The 23,506-nt window shown below is 41.5% G+C and overlaps 2 protein-coding genes across 4 annotated transcripts in view; one reads left to right on the forward strand and one right to left on the reverse strand.

Moving 5' to 3' along the window:
• Positions 1-426: 426 nt before the first annotated feature.
• On the reverse strand, positions 427-16,196 carry DNASE2B (deoxyribonuclease 2 beta). Of its 3 annotated transcripts, none has more exons than XM_029949342.1 (6): positions 16,087-16,196; positions 12,570-12,747; positions 9,157-9,238; positions 6,517-6,612; positions 4,763-4,960; positions 427-914 (listed from the first exon to the last, which is right to left on the reverse strand). In XM_029949342.1, exons 1-6 carry the CDS (start codon positions 16,194-16,196, stop codon positions 574-576), a joined length of 1,005 nt encoding a protein of 334 aa, XP_029805202.1. In that variant the 3' UTR covers positions 427-573. The 3 variants fall into 3 exon arrangements, with proteins under 3 accessions (XP_029805202.1, XP_029805201.1, XP_029805203.1); XM_029949341.1 differs by having other exon boundaries at positions 6,517-6,678; XM_029949343.1 differs by lacking the exons at positions 6,517-6,612; positions 9,157-9,238; positions 12,570-12,747; positions 16,087-16,196 and adding an exon at positions 6,261-6,312.
• Positions 16,197-16,834: 638 nt separating this feature from the next.
• The window catches only part of LOC115297650 (uricase), a 31,477-nt gene continuing 24,805 nt past the window's right edge, over positions 16,835-23,506 (forward strand). Inside the window, exon 1 of the mRNA XM_029945811.1 lies at positions 16,835-16,990. Coding sequence (XP_029801671.1) covers positions 16,835-16,990 — 156 coding nt within the window. The remainder of the gene's footprint in view (positions 16,991-23,506) is intronic.

Consider the following 23,506-nt stretch of genomic DNA (forward strand, 5'->3'; position numbering starts at 1 on the left):
AACCCTGCCAGGCTTTGTGCTAGGTGCTTAAACATATCTACACATTATCTCTATTTCATAGATGAGAAAATCAAGGCTTAGAGGATTCAAGTGAATAACTTAAGATCATATGATTAATAAGGAGCAGCTGCAAGAATAATGAATAAGACTTAACCATAAACCAGTGAAAAGAACTCTAAAGAAATATGACTAAATAGTATGAGGTACAGAGAGAGATTTTTTTTCTTCAGCAAGGGATGAGTAGGAAAGTCAGGGAAGTCATTGTGAAGGAGATGAAATTAATCTAGGAGATGTCCAATCAACCCATGAACAGTCAAGAAGATTTTTTCTTCCACTCTTTCAATTCTCATATTGTTATATATAATAATTTATGTTTATTGCATATAATTGCAGAGTAGATAAATTTTCACTAAATGGAAGATAAAATGGTGAACATGGTAGAAAAGCATTTTATTTGATGATTTGTGGACTGTAAGTATACTCACAGGCTTTTAACATATAAAGAATGGATCTAATGGAAGAAGACTTATTGTCAGTGTTGAAAATAATGGTACATATGTCCTTTTACCAAGTTTAGTTACAGTTCTCATAATATAAAACCAATCCTTGAAATGCATGGTAAATATGCTGATTCTGGGTACAAATGAATCCTCCATTTCTGAAGGCTTGGTATGGGCTCCGATTTAGATCCCCAATACAGGTCCAGCGATTTTTGGTCCTCTTTTGGGAAACACACCATTTGGCATGATCCTGGTAAGAACTGAAATAAGACTGTCCAGATATCTTAATTGCCTTGACATTGTAGACATGGTAAGAAAGGGAGCAATTTGAAGGAAGCTCTTGTCTCTTTCGCTGCCAGGTTTCTGTTAGCAAATGCGTCTTCAACCGTTGAGCCATCCAGGCTGCAAAGATGTCTAGGGTTTACAGGGAGAAAGATAGCGAGGTTAGTATTTATCCTTAGATAAGTCCCTGAAAATATCCCCAGCAATGGAAATCATCATTCACCCCTGATATATGGATGTCACAAGCACAATAATAACAACATAATTGAGATAGTGGATGGGAGAACATTTTGTTAGTGCTAAAGTGTTATGCAAATAAAAGTTCTTATCACTAAGATAATATTGGTGTTTAAAAATGTCTTCTGTTCCACACAAACAAGAGAGCAATCTATGTTTTTGTCTGTGAAAAGATCTTTGAACAGAATAAAGCTAGAGATGTAATCAGAGGCCAGCTTCAAGGGGCCTTTGCAAATCATGCCAAAATGTTTGGATTTTCCTGAAATCAATGGGAGAATTAAAAATTTTTTTAATGTTTATTTTTGAGAGAGAGAGAAAGACAAGAGTGTGAGCAGAGGAGGGGCAGAGAGAGAGGGAAACAGAATCCGAAGGAGGCTCCAGGCTCCAAGCTGTCAACACAGAGGCCGACACAGGGATTGAGTCAACGAAAATGAGATTATGACCTGAGCCAAAGTCAGATGCTCAACTGACTAAGCCACCCAGGCACCCCTTAATGGGAGAATTTTTAAAGAAATGTTAGTGGAGAATTAATAAAATTGATTTTTGATCATAAATATCAGTTGCAAAGCAGCATGCAGGATGAACTGAGAATGGTGTATTAGATTGGAGATAAGGAAAAACACCAGGTTGTCACAATAATTGTGACAATAAACACAGGCATGGACTAAGGCAGCATAAAGTTTGGTGAGGAAAAGATAAATGTGAGTGTTACTGAGAACCTAGAACAGATTGAATTTGATGACTTGATAGAGGGGAAGGAAAAAGGAGGTATCTAGAGTCCCCAGTTGACTCTGCAGAATATACGAAAAAGAGTAGATTTGTGGGAGGTAGTGATGAGTTTGGCACGTTGAATTTGGTGTGGCCGTGCCACCTCCAGGTGGCAATGTCCCACCCACTGTTGAATACATATGGCTCTGTCAGTCCAGAGGTCTTGGGAATCACCTGAAAGCTTACTGGAATTGCCTAGAATGAGTATGTAGAATGACATAAGGAAGAGTAGAGGACCATGTGGCAAGCCAGTCACCTAACGAGTAGTCAGAGGAGGAGGACTTAGCTGAAGAGACTTGACAGAAGTGGGAAGAAGACCAAGAGATGGTACACTTCCAAAAATCAGGGAGGAGGAGTGTTTAAGGAAGAAAAGAGTTTTAACCGTGCCAAATTTTGCAGAGGCTATTTCTGTCCTGTTAATTTTTGAATCTCTAGTGCCTAACACAGGGCTTGGCAAGTGGTAGGCATTCAGTACATTTTATCTAGTACAAAAGGAAGGAAGGAACAAAGCAAGGAGGGAAGACAGTGAGGTCAACTAAGAGGATCATTGGTAGCTGGGGAGAGTTGGAGTGTCTACAGACAGAGAGCAACACTACAGTGAAGGAGCATTGAGCAGGTGAAGACCCTGAAGGGTCTTTAAAACTTTTTTTAAATGTTTATTTATTTTTGAGAGAGAGTGAGACAGAGTATGAATGGGATGGGGGCAGAGAGAGAGGGACACATGAAATCTGAAGCAGGTTCCAAGTTCTGAGCCTTCAGCACAAAGTCTGATGTGGGGCTTGAACTCATGAACCATGAGATCATGACCTGAGTCAAAGTTGGATGCTTAACTGACTGAGCCACCCAGGTGGCCCCTGAAGAGTCTTTTAGAAAGAAATTGGGAAGAAAAGAAAAAAGCAGAGATATAGAGGATCTAGAATTGAGGGAAGATTTTTAGAAATATTTGTGTGCTAAGAGGACAGTGCTTATAGAGTGGGAAGGTTGAAGTAGAAGAGGGAGAACAGATAAACTGGTTGAATCAAAGTATTCTGAGACTGGGATAGGTTCCAAGGCACAAGAGACGTACTGATTCTGTTGGGATGAGAGGAAACTCAGGAAAAGGAATAAAAACAGATAAGATTGCTGAGGGTGTGTGTGTGTCATTTTCAGTCATTAAAAAATTTTTTTTCAATTTATGTTTTGAGAAAGAGACAGAGAGAGTGAGCAGAGGAGGGGCGGAAAGAGAGAGGGAGAGAGAATTCCAAGCAGGCTCCACACTGTCAGCATGGAGCCTGATATGGGGCTCAAATTTACAAACTATGAGATCAAGACCTGAGCCAAAACCAAGAGTCAGACCCTTAACCAAGTGAGCCACCCAGGTGCCCCTAGTCACATAAAAAAATGTTTATTTATTTATTTTGAGAGAGAGAGAGTGAGAGTGAGCCAGGGAAGGGCAGAAAGAGAGAGAGAGAGAGAAAGAGAGAGAGAGAATCCCAAGCACACTCCACACTATCACTGCAGAGCTTGATAGGTACATAGTTCATAGGATCCATGAGATCATGACCTGAGCTGAAATCAAGAGTCGGATGCTCAACGAACCACCCCAGCACCCCTTTTGAGTCATTTTTAAAAATTGAAGTATAGCCGGCACACAATGTTAAATTAGTTTCAGGTGTAAAACACGGTGATTGGACAACTCTGTTATGTTATGCTATGCTGACCGTTAGTGTAGCTACCGTGTGTCACCATATAACACTACTACAACACCATTGACTATGTTCCCTCTGCTGTACCTTTCATCCCACGACTTATTCATTCCACAAACTGGGAACCTGTACCTCCCACTCATTTTCACCCATTTTGGCCATTCCTCCCATCCCCCTCCTCTCTGGCAACCACCAGTATGTTCTGTGTATTTATGGGTCTGTTTCTGCTTTTGTTTATTCTTTGGTTTGTTTTTAAGATTCCATATATGGGGGCACCTGGGTGGCTCAGTCGGTTAAGCCTCCGGCTTCGGCTCAGGTCAGATCTCATGTTCGTGGGTTCAAGCCCTGCGTCAGGCTCTGTGGTAACAGCTAGCTCAGAGCCTGGAGCCTGCTTCCAGTTCTGTGTCTCCTTCTCTCTCTGCCCCTCCCCCTCTCATGCTCTGTCTCTCTTTGTATTAAAAATAAATAAAACATTAAAAAAAATTAAAAAAAAAAAAGATTCCACATATGAGTGGAATCATATGGCTTTATCTTCCTCTCTCTGATTTATTTCACTTAGCAAAACACCTTCTAGGTCCTTCCACCTCATCACAAATGGTAAACTCTCGTTTTTTTTTAATGGCTGAGTAATATTCCACTGTGTATACATACTACAACTTCTTTATGCATTCATCTATTGATGAACACTGGGGTTGCTTCCGTATCTTAGCTTCTGTAAATAATGATGCAATAAACATAGGTCTGCATATATCTTCCTGAATTAGTGTTTTTGTTTTCTTTGGGTAAATGCCCAGTAATGGAGTTATGGGATCATATGATATTTCTATTTTTAATGTTTTGAGGAACCTCTATACTGTTTTGGGGGTGTGTGTCTTGAAGTGGTTTCTCTCTGGTGATGTCTGTATGAAGGAAAGAGCCAGGCTAAGAATGAGGAGGCAGGGTAATATAAAGGACTCGAGAGTAAAGGAGGCTTAAAAGAGCTGCTTGGGGAACGGAAGAAAGAAGGGGACAACTGTGGTCTTCTGCCCGGCAGAGGCTGGGGACTGCAAGTTTTCACTGACTTCTGGCTTGGATGGTTGCGAAGTGTTTCCATGGTTGGATCAGCAATTGTGCTATTCAAGCAGAGCAGGCAAATGTTTGAACTGATCCGACTTCCCTTTTCCCTTTTCTTCCTTTTTCCTCCCTTCTTTTCTACTTCTCTACCCGCAAATAATCAGAATACTTCCTCTATACAATCCAAAGTGAGTCCAACAGCAGAGTTGTATATTGTTTGATCATGGTCTTTCATACCGTCAAGAAAAGAATCAGACTTCGCAAAATGGAGGAATTTTTGGCCCTGGGCTGACTGAAGTGCGGTGAGGTGCCGGTCGGGGGTCTCTGATGAGCTGGACCTGGCGCACAGCTGGGGCATATGAATGAGCTCCTGGTGGAAGATGGCTGGGATGGAGCAGCTGTAAATGTTTGGGTTACAGACCAAGAGCTGAGAACCTGAATTAAGAAACAGAAAGAAAAATTGAGAATTAGGATACAGATGGAAACACTTGTTGATATTATAGATCTTGTGAATTAGAAACCAAACCAAAACCAAAAGTATTCCCTTCTTTAAGCCAGTAGCCTTCAAATCACTTTTGGTTAAAAACAGTTGACACTTATTGAGCACTTCCTACTTTCCAGGCATTATTCTGCAAGTTTTACATGAGTGTGCTAACTCTAGCCTAATAGCAATTATATTATTAAGTAAGTCTTTTATCATAATCCTCATTGTATAGATGAATTAATAGAGAATTCATGTCGCATGCACAGAGTCATAAAGCTTGTAATTGATGGAGTTGATATTCAACCCTAGGCAGTCTGGCAGTGGAGGCCATATGTTTTTTTTCTCACATATACACGTACATAAACAAAAGTAGAGAACTCCTATTATTGATCATCCATCTTAAAGAATGATCAACTCATCAGCAGGCACAGCTAATATCTATGCTATTCAGCTCTGTAAACGTTACAGGAATTCAATTGGTTAAACTAGAACTTAACTTGGGTGAGAGCCTCAGTAATCCTTGTCGTAAGATGGAATTTGATGAAAAACGTATTCTAAACCTCATATGTCTAGAGGTAAATCACTCTTTACCACAATTTAGCAGCCTCCTCAGTAAAAAGTGACTGATTAAATAGTGTTCCTACTTCTTCTCCCCCACATTAGTTTTCCAAATCCAAGTACTTTTGCCCATTTCAGCTTGGAATCTTAAAGGAATCATCTGACTTGGAGCTATCAGGTTGGTGGCCTGCAGGCAACATGTAGTCTGTACATTGATTTATTTATTTTATTTTGAGAGAGAGAGAGAGGGAGGGAGTGCACATGAACCTGAGAGTGAGTGGAAGAGACGCAGGGGGTCGGGTGGGGGTGGAGACAGAATCCCAAGCAGGCTCCACTCTGTCGGTGCAGAGACTGATGTGGGGCATGACCCCACAAATCGTGAGACCAGAACCTGAGTCAAAATCAAGAGTCAGATAGATGTTCAACTGACTGAGCCACCCAGGTGCCTCCACAATTATTTTTTTAAATAAGATTGAGATCATATTCTCTTCGCAACTCTCTTACTTCCTCCCACCCCTAGATTTCTAGTTTCTCTTGAAAAATACGGATATCTGTAACCATTAGGTCTGCTTTTCTGCAGAGCCACATTGCAGAGCTGAACTTTTTGAAGGGAGAGTCAATATCCCAGTTTGTCACTGTCCCTACTGCCCATGCAGCGTTGCTTACCTATTTCACCCATTTTTTTTTTTTTACCTGCCAGCCTACTGTAGACCTTTGAAAATACTACCCCTGATCAATTTCAAAGACTTCACTGGTGGATCAGGAAACAAATGTCTAGTAAGTGAATCTGCTCAAAGTCTCACCATGGCAACGCCCCTCTTAGACTGTAATAGAATCTAGGTATCAGAATGTTAATGAATAGAGAAAGGGATGAAGAAATAAATTTACTCATACATTTCCAAATCCCTTCTTCATTGCTATCTCTTTTTAAAACATACTCTAGTGTTACCTATTGCTTCATACTGGTTATACTTAAAAGTGATGCAAATGCCAGTTTGTCCATGTCTCCTCCCTGTGGGTGGATAATCATAGCCTTCTTCAGGAGCTGGAGGAAATCGGGGAATAGAGTGAATCAGCCAGAATCCCTGCACTCTGTTCCACAGCAGAAATCCTACCAAAGATACAATGAATACAGATAAATCAGAAAAACAAAGCTCCTTGTAAAGATAGGGTTCAAAGCTAGAACATTTGAGCCCATTTATACTTCAGGTTAATATTTTACTCTGTTAATAATTGCAAAGATCACGCTTGCTTTTCAAAGATTTCAAAACCAAGTTGGGCATACGTCACATTGCCCCATTACTGATAATAAGCGATGAGAAAGAAAAGCCAGGGCAGCCACCCTGCGAAGAGGGAAGAGGGATTTCGTGTTGAAACCACAAGGAGAATTTGTTTTGGCAGAATGCAAATTTGCTAAATTGGAATTTGACCTTGTTAAACTACATAGTCACCTGGTAAACTTCAGATAATGAGTATCTTTCCTGCTAAGCAGCTAAGCTGTTTTCAAAAGCCAGCTAAAAGGAGTTGAAAGACAAAGCATCAAGTGAAGAAATGTACTTGCGATAATTCGTCTAAGAAACTGATGTTCACTTATGTGTAGAAGAGTAATCAATTCCACAAGTCCGAAAACAGAGGCACAGAGAATGAAAGAGAAGCCATTCCCAAATGACCCAGTTAACTGTGTTTAGTGAAAACCTCTAGAGCAAAATAACATAAAAATGGAAAGGAAGAAAACAGAAAGATTTTCATCATCCTGTGACATGGCAAAATGAATACTACCCAACAGGCATCTGTGACTATTTCTGTGTTTATAAATAAATTCGGGATAGTTTTGGTACACTGATGACTTTCCAGTTTGCATACGACCATGCAAATATGGAAATTATTCATGTTTATCTTATTGTTAGAGTAGAAACCAAATGCCTGCCAGTTATTTCTTTTGCAAAGAACACACTTGAAGAAAGCACACCATTGGTCTCCATTCCCTGTGTCCAGGTGGAAAGTGTCCAATGCTCTGTTGCCAAACAGAGCTAGGTGACCTTCAGGGGCTCTCTTTTGCCCATATGAATGTGCTGTTTGCCTGAAATCCTACCCTCCCGGACCCAGTGCCATAGGATGTCAGGGTACCTGTCGGCAAAGAGAGCTCCTGCACTTGACCTGGGGTTCCGTTCCCTTTCTGGTCTTTTTCCCATGCCCTTTTAGCAACTAACAGGATGGAGGGAGAATGGTGGTTGGGGGTTGTGGAAGGAGAGGTTGGAGAACGTCATGTATGGTAAACATTGCTGTGTTCCAAGCAAATAGGACCATCAGGAGGGCAACTTGGCTAAATCCAAAGCTTTCATTAGTCATGATATTTGACAGCCATTACAAATTATGTTCTTAATCAGAAGTTGCAAAAGTGGCAGCCTACTGGCCAAACCCAGCCTGCAGATACATATTATTATTCTCACAGAATCTTTTTAAAACTTTGAGCTCATTGCCAACATTTAAAAATTGGGGATATTTCCCACAAATACTAATTCTCAATATCTCCTGAAAAACTGCATCCCTCTAAGGCAACCTGAGTACTATCTGCACCTTTTGCCCAAGTATGCACCCTCCAGTTCTACATAACCTGCTGGGTTAGCCCCCCTGGCTTGCCCCCAGAGGCTTAGCTGCCTCTGAAGCTGTTTGAGTTTGGGAACTTCTTCTTTTATTTTTAAAGTGTATTTACTTATTTTCAGCGAGAGAAAGAGGAGCTCCTCCTGTCAGTGAGGAGCCTGATGGGGGGCTAGAACTCACGAGCTGTGAGAGCGTGGCCTGAGACAAAGCTGGACACTTAACTGACTGAGCAACCCAGGTGTTCTGAGTTTGGGACCTTCTTGAAAATATTTGCTGTCATGGGAAATTATTCATGATCTTTTAAGTTGAAAGACAATAGATGATAGTCATTACAATAGTTTCATAAAAATGTTTTAAAATACATATTATAGAAAAAGTAAGTAGAAAGGGTCAATGTGATTATCTAATGGGTATGAAAATTACAGATTTTTTTGTTTACTGGCATATTGAATTTTCAAATAATACATATACATAGTTTATAAGAAAAATGTCAAAAATTACTGTAATAAAATCATTATAATATATTAACTATGTATAACAAAAATTACCATAATATAAAAATATATTTAAAATTACTTTTCAGAAATGTTTACTTCAAAAGGAACTATATGCTAAAAAGAGTGAATTTTACTCTGTGGAAATTATACCTCACTGAACTTAAGTGAAATGTGTACACACACACACACACACACACACACACACACATATAGGACTGGCTGGTATTCCCAGTAGACCTCTGGGATTTCTGCTAGAAAGCATATATTTTTATATGTTAAGAAATAAAATAGATGTTATGAAAAGGAGATTTCCAAGTCAGATTATATAATTATAACATGTGATACAGAAATCATGAATTTTGAGAGCTCAAAATAAACCATTAACAAGAAAAGCTATCTTTTTAGGGTGGAAAAAAAGAATATTCAAGATAGGATGTTTAAGAGAAGGTTGATTCCCAGTAGGAAAGATAAATGAAGAGCCTTTGCCGTACCTTTAGTGTGTCCATACTTTCTGCTGTAATTCACGGATGTAGGGACTCCATCATTGTAAATTAGATAGGCTGTGGTGTTGTGCTGCAGGAGTACATTAGTGTTAAATGGTGTAAATCCTACACTCATAAACGTTCACAACATTTCTACCCAGCCTTCAATACAGAGCTTTCATTAATACACATGAGAAGTCATCCATTATCTTAATAGACAGCTTCCGCATCAGACTGAATTCTGTGACAGGCAAGGGAGGTAATGGGAAGTCCATTCTTAACCATGCATGTCTTGTCTTATGTGACGGGGGCCCTGTGCATCATGATGTACGTGCAAAGGCACTATTTCTATTTCTCTTGGTTGTTTTGGACCTGCATTTCTCATTTGGCAACCCCTGTATAATAAAGGAGTACTTAAATATTTGTTGAGGAACGAAGTAGGAACAACCAGCCAAGGATTACACCTGGGTTTTTTCCACTGATAAGGGCACCATGGCAGAACCTGCGGCAGGGTCTGCTTTCCTCTGCCTACCGTGTGCTTCACAGCTTGGTCATAGTTTTGTGTTTAATCAGGATTCCTCATTCTCTGCTCCCCTGCAGGGAGGATTTCCCTTCAATTCATTTCTTAGTGTCACTTCACTTGATATTTCTCTGCTCAGAAAAATAGTGAAATTGAAAAAGAATGAAAAAAGAAAAAAGAAAAAGTGGAATTGAATGTGTGATATTGGACCGCCTCTGGTAAGGCAAAATATGAGTAAATTTTCTAAACAGTTGGCCAAATCTCTGAATAAAAATGAAGTTATTATTTTGATGGTGTCTCCTTTGTCATGTTTTGGAAGCATGCTTATATTTGTTCTGTGTGGTTCCATTTTGTTTGTGTCACGATGCAGTGATTTTTATTGAAGCCAATAGTGTTGATATTAACAAAAATCTCAGGGACATAATTAAGAGCAAGGAAGGACCACCCATCTCTTAAAAAAAGGCTCTTCTTTTTGTATCAGAAAAAAAACCCCAATAACTGAGTCACTCACAACTGATCATTTGATGTAATTTAAAAACCTTTTTTTTTTAAATGTCTGTTTTTTAATAGTCTGTGTAGCATTCTTGGCTACTATATTTAGAAATATCCAGGAAAAGAAACTGTTTTCTTAGCCTCGTTTTCACAACGGACTCTAGCTATTGTTGGCATTCATATTCTCTGCTGGAAGACTCGGACAGTTGTTCAATGAGCTGGCATTGAATGTGGTCACATGGCCATTGTGTGCCTTTGGTGTGCAATGTGCAGGGGCTCTGGGAAGAATCCTCAAGGATCTTTATTCTTATAATAGACGAAGTTTATTATTCCAACAAGGAGTATAACAGCCAGCTACGGTTAAATGGGAAACAGCCCTAGTGAAGAGAGGCTCTCTGATAAAGGGGGAGACCATGGACTTAAAAATAGGTAGGCCTAGGCATCTGCCCCTGGACAGCTTTCTTTCTAGAGCACATAAGCTGGGTATTATTTTAACTATTGGATGTTGAACAAGACAAGTATGATCTCTGCCCATAGCCCAGCAGGGAATATAGACAGACAAGTACAGGCGACTACAATTCAGTTTGATAAGTGTTATTATGAAGGTGTCTGGAAGGTTCTTATTGACAACGGCAAAAGAAGGGAAACAGTTCCAAATGTAACCCAGGTATTGGCCTACGTCATCTTGACATTTGAGATTGAAAGCCAGTTGGTGTGATCTCGCATTCTGCTTTCTGTCAGCAGCCCAGACCAGGAGGTGGGGGAGCTCTGTTCTCGCGGTTGCTTCTGCCACATAGTCCCAGCTTCCAAAGAACGGCCCCACGCACTTAGGTGTCACCCACTATTGTTGCTCTTCTTCTATTGGCTCTGTGCCAGTCAGACATGGAAATCAGCCCCTCCCCTGTCATTTTCTTCCCAGAATCCCTCACTGAAGGCCTTGTGGGTGATTTTACTGAGGGTACAAAAGATTGAATGGTTTTCCATCACAACATGGGATTGCCCCAGTCTCCCTCTAGGTTTCTTACACTTTTTAAATCCTAGCTTTTATCCATTTGTCTTTATTTTGCAGAGCAGTTTAGCTCTCTTGCCCTCTTAGGCTCTGGGGCTATGTTTGTGCCTCCAAAGATGGTTATTATATTCTGCCAAAGTAAGACCCATTTGTCCCAACTAAGGTAAAGGACGGAGGCTCTACAATGTTGCTCTTTCCTTTCCCTCCCTGGTGGGGAAGGAAACAATAGACATGTTTATTTTCTCACTAATGGGTTTGCTCCCAGCCTCCAGCCCCAAACTTGGAAAACAGAAGCAGCTGCAGGCGGTTTGGACTTTACATAATAATCAATTAATTGAAAGCAGGGTTGCTGCTTGGATTAAATACTTTTTAAAAGTGGCTAGAACCAGGCTTGGTACATCACACGCACTTAAACATCTTTCAAATACATTTTTACTTTGTAATTTGGCTTTGAAGGCTGGTCTTAAAGGAAAACGAATAAATAAGTGGTATCAGTCTACACAGTGACAGCTCTCTGAGCATTCTGAGTAAATAGTCGGGAATACATATGCCATAGTTCTAGAATCTAACACATTATTGTTGGGATTCACTTAATTGACACATGGAAAGGCCCAGCATATTGTAAGTGCTGAGTCATTGTACACATTTACTTCTCTCTAAGTGATTGTTAGGAGTGCACATATGTGTGTAACTGAATAATATTGTTTGATTTTCCTTGTCACCCCCGGGTGGGAAGCAGTATTTTGTCACTAAAGAGCAGATGGTGCCTGGGACTTTGGGAGACTGCCCACATCGAGTGATTAGGCCAACTCACCTATGGCTCTGCGGCTAGTTAGCTCATTGCCTAATCAAGTCCAGATAGCAGGTTTCATCGCCATTCAGGCAAGTGAGTTCTAGGGTATCAAACTACAGCCCTAGCTGTTAACCTACTACTTGGAAAATGATAAATTAAAAGGAAGACCAAGGGGAACCCTTTGTTTTGGCCACCACCACTCATCACCACCATGGCATATGTAACCCATACTTCGTGGCGTATTAATTGCCGATCTGTAATGCATTATAACAGGAGAGGGCTTCTCGCTATTTCTATTAGAGGTATAAGATTGCAAGTACTGAGTGAATTGGCAGAGTTTGGCAGCCAGAAGGCTTCCATACGTAATTGGTTCACACCTTACCCAGTGATACTATGGGATATAGTGCTGAATGTGCCCATAATTTGGCATTGCTATAGAGTCTGATGACATATTTCTTAAGGTCTAAGATTGATTTAGAATGTGTGCTAGCTTACTTCAAGTTGCTAGGATTAGAGGTTAGGTAGGATCGAAGTTAAAATCTTTTGGAAGCTTTAGATTCTGTTTATGCATTTTATATGATTCAGACGAATGATAAACTAGAACATACCTTGGAGGCATATGCTTCATATAGCTGTTGTAATGTCCTTCCCAACACACTGTTGGTGTCATTGATTAGTTGCTTACTCCTCCTCCAGCTTCTGGTTGAAGAGTCTAGGTATAGGTACTCTAACCCCGTCTGTCTGCTTTCTTTGTCTTGCCTTTTAGGTAACTTGTAAAAGGCAAACCTAACAAAGGAAATAATTATGAATTACTAACACTTATTGATGGCTTCCCTTTATTAAGCATCTAAATGTTATCATTTGACTTATGTTCCCTAAGTCTAAGGAAAGGGATTTGCTCAGGATTTCTGTCTCTTTTCTTGCCCTTATCTTTGCTCCTTCCCAGAGAAGGAACAGGACTGTGACTGAACATGTCCTATGACATTAACTGGCCTGGTGGGTGGAACTTTCCCTGTTGTGGAGGCCCATGTACGTGGACAGTGGCTCTCTTTGGTTTCCACAGAGCATATGGCTGCACTGGAGAGAGAACAAAGCCCAGGCCTGGACGGGAAAGGCCTTGGATGTGTTTTTCTCGTCTGTCCCAAGTGCTCGGCAGGCTCATCTCTTTGTAGCTGGCTGGCTGGGTCCGAGACTTGGGTTTGGCTTTCAGAGAAGATTGAGGCTCCCTTGAGTCCCTGGCCTAGGCCACATTCTTTAGCTCAGTTCTTCAGACTGCTCTGCATTGAGGATTCAGGGCCAAGACCAGCTCATTAAGCAAGCACTTTGCTTTCCTTACTATTATCTCCGATTTGTATATCTTCTTTGGGTATCTCACAGGGAGGGAAGGCGGCTTGGCCTAAGGCAGGGAGGCACTCTTGGATCACGCAGCCTGGGGCTTCTCAGTGTGCTCTATTCACATTTCAGGCCACGTGACTCTTTGCTGTGGGGGGCTGTCCCAGGCATTGCAGCATCCCTGGCCTCAACTTATCAGATGACAGTAGTACTCCTCAGCTGTGCCAATCAAAACTGTTTCCAGATAATGTTGAAAGTCCCCCGAGGGCAAAACCACCTGGGTCTTGCCAAATACTCTCTAATAGCAAAAATCCCACAGTGAACCCTCAAGTACCCACAAGGAGCCAAACACTCTAAGGCATTCGCCATGACTGCACAACAATGTCCCACGCTGCCCGTAAACGCTTTCTACTCCTTACTTGGTTCTATTCAGTCTTCTTCTATTTACGCGAGCGCTCTTCTGTCCTGCGCATGCGCTCTTACTCTCAGACCAGGCTCCTCACAAGTGGCAGGAGACATAAAATTATTCTTTGGTGCCGACCTGATGTTGCTCTGCCCTCAGCAGAGTTGTAGCAGCTCGACACTGTGCCTCCCTGTCTGCTCAGCTCAGCATTCTCGCTGACAGGTGTTGCTAAGTAATGTGTCCGTTCCGTTGCAGCAAAAATAAATGTTATGTATTATTGATCGCAATTTGGTGGCTCACCAGTGAAGGGTTTGAGAACTATCAGGGTCACGGAATATCAGTGGAAAATTAGTGCTTTTAAACATTTTTCTTGAGTAACCGTTTCCAATTATATTCTGAAGATTCCTCAATCTGTTTGTAGCCCACACCTCTATGCTGAGGTTCAGATAAGCCTAAATGCAGAGATAGCCCAGAGACTTCCAACTCCATATTTTTGAAACCAAGTTTATAACATTTCGCTCCAACTCTGCTCTTCTACAAACAGGGAATACATCCATGTAGTCAGAGAAGCCAGCAATCTGAAATCTTTCTTAACTTCTCCCTCTCTCCTACGACCCTCAGCCCATCTGTTACCAAGTTTTCTTAGAGTGTTTCTTCCTCTCTATTTCTAGCACCGCTTCTTTAAACTCGGGTCCACACATTGGCTCATCTGTAATGCGGCAAAAGTCCTGTTGACCTCCATGACTCTAGACTGGTGTCCTGTTGACCTCCATGACCCTAGGCTGGTGTCCTACAGCTCGCCTTCACCATACCGCCAGTGAGCTTTCTGGAATACAAATCTGACCACATCACATACCCGCTGGGAGATCTTTAGTAGCTCCCTTTGACAGTCAAGTTCACACTCAGCAGCCTAACACACAAAGCCCTTCATGACCTGGCCCTCACCTCTCACTGAGCTTACCTCCTGCCATCTCCCCCTGCTCTCCTGAAGCATCAGCAACACTGTTCTTGAACCTTCTCCATTGCTTTTTGCTTCTGTACCTCCTCATTGCTCTCTCATTGGTTTGAGATGCCTTTGCATCTCCCTTGTTCTTCTTTTCTAATGTTTGTTTTTGAAAGAGAGAGAGAGAGAAGGGACAGAGAGAGAGAGAGAGAGAGAGAGAGAGAGAGAGACAATCCAAAGCAAGCTCCAGACTCTGAGCTGTCAGCACAGAGCCCGAGGTGGGGCTCGAAATCATGGAGTGCGAGATCATGACCTGAGCCAAACTCGGACGCTTAACTGACTGAGCCACGCCGGTGCCCCCTCCCTTGTTTTTCTAACCAACTCATGGGGCGCTTGGGTGGCTCAGTCAGTTAAGCATCTGATTTAGGCTCAGATCATGATCTCCCCGTTTGTGAGTCTGAGCCCAGCATTGGACCCTCTGCTTCAGCACAGCAGCCTGCTTGGGATCCTCTGTTCCTCTCCCTTTGCTCCTCCCCTGCTCTCTCTCTCAAAAATAAACAAACATTAAAAAAAAAATCTAACCAGCTCCTAATTGTGCTTAAAACTTAGCTCAAAACTAGTTTGGGGGCTCTATGCTCCCTAGCGGCCCCATCTATGCCCTCACCACATAATTGAGCCCCTTGAGGGCAAGCGCTATGTTTCATTCATATTTGTATTTTCAAACCTCAGCACAGGGCCTGGCATGAGCTCGGTAACTGCTCAGAGACTGAGCGTGTCTGTGTTCTCAAGCCTGAAGTTTACACAAAGCTTGACGCCAGCCATAATGCTAAACCTCAACACCCTAATTAAAGAGTGAAAAAGTGATCAAAGCTTTAGAAGAATCCATAACTCTAATGCAATGCTGTGTTGGGTCTCTTCAACACCGGGATGGAGGCCAGGGACCTGCCACCCACTCCTGTGCTGCCCGTGCTGCCGTAAGAAACAAGGTTAACCAAATAGTGCTGTGTTCGATCACGCCCTCTTTCTCATTCTTGGAAGGGGAAGCGCAAAGTCCCGTGTCAGAAAAAAACCCAATCTGCCTTCTCTCCTCTGCCAATGTCTGAAAGGATGTTGGAAGGGTCCTGTTAGGAAAGGCGCAATACAATTAATGGAAGCTGCAGATGGAGAGAAGCTGTCTGTTCTCCCGGACCTCTGGGGCCACCAGCCTTGCCCCGCTGGGAGCTGTGAACCAGGCTCACCAGGCACTGCTGGGCGCTTTCTCAGGTGGAAGCCCTTTCACTCAGCAACTATCTGGATATCTGGTCCATTCATACACTTTAATTTCCTTCCTTTTTAGAAGGGAGAGGCAGGGTGGAAGACTCCTTGGGAACTTTACAGTGAGCCAGTTTGCCTCATGCACTCTGGCTTTCTATTTGCACGCACGACTCCTTCCATTTCATTTACCTACCAATCCACAGCTTCACCTTCTTCATTTCTGCATGATATTGTTGCCTCCAGGACCCCAAAGAGGCCGAAGAAGAGCAAAGCGAGGGCCATTCTTAGAAGTCTGGCTGTCATTTTTTTATCTGCCGCCTTGAGTCCGCGCCACAGCAGGAAACTTGCTGCTTTGGTCTCTCTCAGGCTGTGCTGGGCCGGACGTTTGTTTCCGTGAGCCTCTGCTGTTCACTGTTCGGGCGTTTTCAGAAGGCGGTGAACCTCATGTCATTGTGTGATTCTGTCACAACATGCCAGCGTGACTCCAGGGCCTTTGTGCTGAATTGTTGACTAGTTTGCAAAGTCATCAGAAATCCTAGAGAGGAAAAAGGGATGTATAGTTAACTCTTCCAAGGGACATCATGTAAAACGAAGTTTGGTGGGCAGGGGAACTCCATGTTGATACGTAGATGTTGAATTGAATGTGTTTCATGTTTTCTCCTCACGATTAGCCACTCTGTGAGTGAAAGCAGATGTTTGTAGTTCACACATTAAGCAGAAATGACAAAACCTTATGTCTTAGCAAAAATTAGGATCTATCACTTCTAATAGTCTCAATCTTAAGTAAACATTTCCTAAAGTGTGCTTCAAAGCGTTGCCTTAAAGTAAGAGCAATTTAATTGTATTCTACAAAAGATGTTTACATATTGTCTCCACCTGTGGTTTTAGCCATTCAACTTGGTGCTCTGCTTTTGAGAGGACTTGCTGTCCAATTGATTGTCATGCAATCGGGTAAACATATTGATCGCTCACCCTCCAGGTCATATAAAAAATGTTACAAACATGTTTTGCCCAAACTATTCTTTCTCACTCGTGAAACTGAATTTGAAGTTGAAAGCCAAGAGAAAATGGCCTATTACCACAATGGCTATGAAAAGGTGAGTATTCTCTTTCTAGAGGAGGGAAGGGAGTAGACAGGTATATGAAAAGAATTTCCTTAAGTGTGTGATGCTTTTGACTCACTTATTAAAGATGCTGCTATAGTAAGTAGCACTTTACCAGAGGCATAGCTCTGCTCTATCCCTCTAATTCTAGATCCAGACCAGTCGTTTAGGGACCCACCACACCAAGCTGGCATCTTGCAAATCAGATCACTTCTATCTATGGTTGAACAGGAGTTGTTCGGGATCCAAGGTTTGTAGGAAAGGGAGGGTTTGAGGCTGTATATTTTTCCTAAGACAGAGTTTTGTTTGGGGTGTCTGGACCCCGGACCTACATTTTCCTGTGGTTGTTGCAAAAGGGGCAAAATTCTGGGCCTTAGCTCACACCTGCTAACTCAGAATTCTCCCAGTTGGGCTTATGAATCTACATGTTTTATAAAGTTTGCGGTGATGACAGTACACTGGAAACTTTAAGGCTTGCTGCCCTAAGCCAAGGCTACGCCTTATCTGACAGGTTTGCAGCCAATCAAGTTGGTAAATAAAAAAAAAAAAACATTTTTTGTAATTTCTTCATGTATATCATTTTGTTTTATATATGTTTTTATTGCATTCAGAAAAAGATTTCAGCAACTGCAACCTTTTCATCAAAATTTTTTTTAGATTTGACAGCATGAAGTTTATTTTTCTGAGTTAAAATGAAATAAAATTAATTTTTTTCTTGTGATAGCTTTTGGTATTACAGTGGTAATAACTAAGTACACTAGGCTTAGGATTTATTGATGCATCCGTGTTTTCAGTTAGGTAGACTAAAGAACATTGATTGAATAGGATATAGTGTAATTCCCATTTTCTCCTCATTATATGCTTAGCACAGTGCCTGGCCAAAAAGTAAATGATCCACAAATAATAACTAAGATTATTTTTACTATAACCTGAGCCTTTCCCGGGGTTGGAGGACATCTGTATTAGGATGCTATTTGCTAAATTCAATTTTATTTCAAAGTCTGGAAAAATGCTGTTAGGTTTCTTTCAGGAAGCTTTCTTCTCATCTGTCATTGTTGTTGACCTGGTCACGCTGATTGTCAGTCAACAAGCTTTATTATGCAATCACTAGGTAGCACACACTGTACTGAGGGGCTCCAGGGATTTCAACATTGCCTTAAAGCCTAGATTCCACTGTGTCCTGATTTTTACTGAAAACAGCAAAGTCATGTTATGGAAAGAAACTGAATTTGGTGGGTAGAGAAAATGCAAACTGGATAGAATGGTTTGCACATTACCCACTTTCGAAGACCAAGTAGTATAAGATTACAAACATACCACATATACTTTCACAGCATAATTTTCCTGTAAAATTAGTAGAAAAATCCCTTCATCATAACTTGGCCCAGTGAACAAGGTAGAGTTCTTCACTTGGTAATGGGTTTCTTATTTTATAGTTGAAGGTTTGCATTGATTCTCCTAGTAATTCTAGGAAATCTCAGTCCCTATCTCTTTGAAGTTGTGTCTCTTTTTAATGTTTTATTTATTTTTGAGGGATAGCATGAGTAGGGGAGGGTCAGAGAGAGAGGGAGACACAGAATCTGAAGCAGGCTCCAGGCTCTGAGCTAGCTGTCAGCACGGAGCCTGATTCGGGTCTCAAACCCACGAACTGTGAGATCATGACCTGAGCTGAAGTCGGGGGCTCAACCGACTGAGTCGCCCAGGCGCTCCTTCCCGATTCTTTATTTGGATCTATCTCTCTTTCAGTTCTCAAGTTCTCTCATAGGCAACATTAATCTAGCTCTTTCAAATATCTAATTATTTCTTCAGTCGTGTTAAGGAAGTCTGTTTCTTAATGCACATATTAATGCATTAAGAGGTTCTATTGTTTTTTTTTCTTCCATTTTACTTAGTCTTTTTTATGTTCTCTTGTTTTTTGCTCAAGAGAAGGTAAACGCTACCTGCAGGAGATATGCTCAGGGGCGCCTGGGTGGCTCAGTTGGTTAAGCATTTGGCTCTTGTTTTCAGCTCAGTCATGATCCCGCGGTTTGTGAGTTCCAGCCCCATATTGAGCTCTGTGCAGAGCATGGAGCCTGTTTGGGATTCTCTCTCTCTCTCTTTCTCTCTCTCTCTCTCTTCCTCTTTACTCCTCCTCAGCTCATGTTCTCTTTCTCTTGAAATAAAAAAATAAACTTAAAAAAAAAGGAGATATGCTCAGTCCTCTCGTATTTCTGCAAAAATATTAAATATATTATTTTATATTTTGTGTTTGGTAATTCCAACATCTAAAGCTTTTGCAGGCCATACTTAAATGTCTGTTGTTTCTGCAGCTATCTCTCATGACACCTTGCTACCCTGCGTGTTTTTTAAATTTTTGGCTGTGAATTCATGTTCTTTGAAGTTTTATCTGTAAGAACTTTTTGAGATTGAGATAAAGTTGGTTTTTTTCCACACCCTAGTCTAAGCTGGCTTCATCAAAGTTTAGTCATCCTGTGAGGACTTCTGGAAGTCAGGCTGCTGGCTTTATTTAGTTATTTTCAGTAGCTTTTCGAGGTGTGATTTACATGCCAGAGAGTCTATCTGTTTAAGTTTAACTTAATGTTCAAACTTTACAAGACTGTTAATGTACTGCATAAAGCCTAGAATGTGACAAACCGAAGGAAAAAGTTGATACACTTATGGCAGGAGGAAGGGGAGGGGACCTGAATTATTTTGATGAAAATCAATGAGGGCGTCTGGGTGGCTTAGTCAGTTGAGTGTCAGACGTCGGCTCAGGTCGTGATCCCACGGTTCATGTGTTCGAGCCCCACATAGGGCTCTGGGCTGACAGCTCAGAGCCTGGAGCCTGCTTCAGATCCTGTGACTCCTTCTCTCTCTGACCCTCCCCTGCTCACGCTGTCTCTCTCTCTCTCAAAAATAAATAAAGACATTAAAAAAAAAAAAAAAGAAAATCAATGAGACAAACATGATTCAGGCATTTGTAAAACCTTAAAGAATTGTTCATGAGAAATGTTGTTAAAGGAAGCTGTAAGTAGAATTAAAGGAAGAGGGTCAGAAACTTTTATTTTGTTAATTCCTACTCATCATTTATAGCTCTGTGGATGCCAACCCCCCTGGAAACTATCTTTGACCTCTCTCAGTCTGGTTGGGGTATCCTGGAGTTCGCTGTATTTTTTCAGTTAGATAATTACCACAATGGGTTCTAATTTCTTGGTTACTTTTCTAAGTCTTCCTTTCAAGAGCAAGGGTTAGCAAACTGCTATCAGCCAAATCTGGCCCACTTCCTGTTTCTGTAAAGTTTTATTGGAACATGGGGTGACACCCATTCACTGATGTATGATGTATAACTATTTCTCCTATAATGGCAGAGCTGAGCAATTGCAACAGAGACCATATGGCCCGTGAAGCCTAAAATACCAACTTTTTGATTCTCTATTGAAAAAGTTTGTTCCAGTGTATAATCCCTATCAGAGCAGAACAATGTCGGGCTGGTTTGCTGTTGTCTCTCTAGCACTTATCATGGTGCCTATCACCTAGGAGGGGCTGAATAAATATAGATAAATGAGTGGGTTGAATGAAAAAGATTTCAGAGATTTCTATTTTGGGGTTATATGGAATTTGGAATGAATTAAATCTAATCGGATAAGTAAATAAAAATGAGTATGTAGGTAAAATCCCATTTTAAAGAATGTTATTATAATGTTTCATAGGAAGACTTCTTGGTATAGTGAAAATAATCAGGCAGACCTGGGTTCCATGCCTGGCCGTGCCTCTCAAACGCCTTGTAGCTATGACCAAACTACTTAACCTCAACAGTCTCGACTTCCTTTTCTAGAGGTGAGGCTCATGATTTGTACTTGCATAGCGTGCTGTCAGGACTCAGTGAGAGGCTGTGTGCAGAGCCACCGGCACGTGACTAATGCTTAATAAATGCTTGTTCTTAACACCTTGTTTCCCTTTCTTCTATGACAAAGTTATTTCTTTAGCTTTGCAGATGGACTAACAATGGTCCTTCGGCGATGTGGTTTTAATGACCACAAGTAAACCTATACTGCTCATGTTTGTGTAATCCTTACTCAGATAGCAGTCAGTGTTCGACTCAAAGGTAGTGTCCTGTTATTGAAGACACAAAGCTGAATTTTCATTCTGTCCCAAAGGGCACTCAGCCTTTCATTGTCCCTGCACTTTCCAATGTGAACAGCCTTGCATACCCACGGAGCCCATCTCAGCGGAGAATTCTCCTGCAATTTTAACAAATGACCGAAGTTCTAGAAAAAGTGATGTTAGGGGCAGAGGGTACCTCTGGGCACTGGGTTAGTTCAGCCTGGTACAGAGTAAGCAGAATAAGGCTCTTCAGTCTCAGATGGATTCTTTCCACTGTACCAGCCTGCTTGTTAGCTGTGTGACTTTGGGCAGCTTACTTAGCATCCCTGACTTAGTTTTAAAATAGGGATTCTTCCTCTTAAATGGCAGGTTGTGTGTGTGTGTGTGTGTGTGTGTGTGTGTGTGTGTGTAATAGATAAGATAATGTAGCTTCCAATGAGTGGAATTTAAAAAATGGCATAGAAATTCAAGTTTCTGGGGCTCCTGGGTGGCTCAGTAGGTTAAGCATCTGACTTCAGCTCAGGTCAGGATCTCACAGTCTGTGGGTTCGAGCCCCGCATCAGGCTCTGTGCTGACAGTTCACAGCCTGGAGCCTGCTTCAGATTCTGTGTCCCTCTTTCTGCCCCTCCCCTGCTCACATTCTCTCTCTCTCTCTCTCACTCTCTCTCTCAAAATAAAATAAACACATTAAAACTTTTAAAAAAAAAAGAAAGAAATTCAAGTTTCTGCAGTGAAACATGGCCATTTCCCTCCTTCCATTTGGATCAGAGTGTTTGCTTTCTTTCTCTAAAGAGTGGGTGAACCATTAAGGGGGTATAAGGATACTGCTTGTAGTGGGAAAGAGCGTGCTGTTTGGAGACAAATGGACAGGGCTCTCCTCTCTTGCCACTGTCACCTAGTAACTGTGTGACCTTGGCAGGATACCTAACCCTCATATCTCCCATGGCCAAACTTGAATCAAAATACCCACTTCACAGGGTTCTTATAAAGGCCTAGAGGGAACCATATATGCAGAGTTCCTGACATATATGAAACCCTCATTAAATGGTTGTTTTTATATTCAAGAATTACACATTTGGAAAGAGATACCTTTTAATGTATGCATTTCAGTAACATTTTTCTTCCACTGCATTCTCAGAAGTCTCCATCAATTCTTTGCTGTGGAATTTCCTGCCTCGAATCTGAGAGGCTCCTTAAGGCCTTGTTCCAATTCCCACCCTGAGGCCATTGGTGCTGTGGAGAGACTGGCAGGAAGATTTGGCCTTGCCTCTGAGATTTAGTGATGAGTTCCTCTTCCTTTGTAATAGGCAGAAGTATGAAAACAACTAAGCACCTGTAAATGGATTCTTCATTAGGTAGCAGGTCACCTTCTTTCTCCCATAATTATGCATATGACTTGTTAGACTGTTTTTGAAGCATCTGCCTGACAAATCCTTTTAGAGTCACACTTTGAACATAATTCAGGGCATATACCCCCTCAATAGCAAAAATAAGCCATTCTACAGCTTAAAGCAACATGACATTTCCTACTAGATATCAATATTTTCCCATCTGACACTTAGGCAGCCAAAAAAATACCAGCTGCTTCTAAGGCTATGATTCACCATTATTGTTCTTATCCTTATGTATTTTTAAGATCCACCAAAGCGACATTAAAATTGTTCAGATGAGTGTTTCTTTTTCTCATATTAGTTCAGCATCTTTCTCTGAAAGCTTTTTGCTCGTGAACCCTAAGAAAATAGTCAGGCCAAGGAAAAACCTGGGCACAAGATTGGAAGAACTTCTCCAGCACATGCCAAAGACAGAAAGAGAGGCTCGTCTCCATGCACAGTTCTTCTGTCGGGCACACTGCAACTGAGTTGATTTTTATGCCTGTGTGACGGGTCCTAAGTAGCTAGCACTTCTACATTTGTCTCTTTAATGGAAGAAAGACATGAGGCTTACAGAAGCTCTTCAAAGACTGATGAGAAGATGTAGTCATTTTAAAATTTAAATTTACATAGGACACCTGGGTGGTCCAGTCCGTGGAGTGTCAGGTCATGAGCTCACGGTTCGTGGGGTTCAGTGCCAACAGTGCAGAACCTGCTTGGGATTCTCTTTCCCTTTCAATCTGCCCCTCTCCCATTCGTTCTCTCTCTCAAAATAAATAATAAAAATAAACTTAAAAAAATAAAATTTGAGGGGTGCCTGGGTGGCTCAGTCGGTTAAGCGTCCGCCTTCGACTCAAGTCATGATCTCACAGTTCGTGGGTTCGAGCCCCATGTCAGGCTCTGTGCTGATAGCTAGCTCAGAGCCTGGAGCCTGCTTCGGATTCTGTATCTCCTTCTCTCTCTGACCCTCCCCTGCTCCAACTGTCTCTAAAAAAAAAACCAAAAACAAAAACAAACAAACAAAAAAAAACCATTAAAAAAATAAAAAAAAAATTGA

This window comes from Suricata suricatta, chromosome 8 (assembly GCF_006229205.1).
Source record: "Suricata suricatta isolate VVHF042 chromosome 8, meerkat_22Aug2017_6uvM2_HiC, whole genome shotgun sequence".
Classification (NCBI taxonomy): domain Eukaryota; kingdom Metazoa; phylum Chordata; class Mammalia; order Carnivora; family Herpestidae; genus Suricata; species Suricata suricatta.

Coding starts and splice junctions, on each gene's coding strand:
- DNASE2B (XM_029949341.1), bottom strand. CDS start 16,196: ATGACAGCCAGACTTCTAAGAATGGCCCTCGCTTTGCTCTTCTTCGGC. Junction 12,748..16,086: donor GAAGGTGAAGCTGTGGATTG/GTAGGTAAATGA, acceptor TTCCTTTGTTAG/GTTTGCCTTTTACAAGTTAC. Junction 6,679..9,156: donor AAAGTATGGACACACTAAAG/GTACGGCAAAGG, acceptor TATCTTTGGTAG/GATTTCTGCTGTGGAACAGA.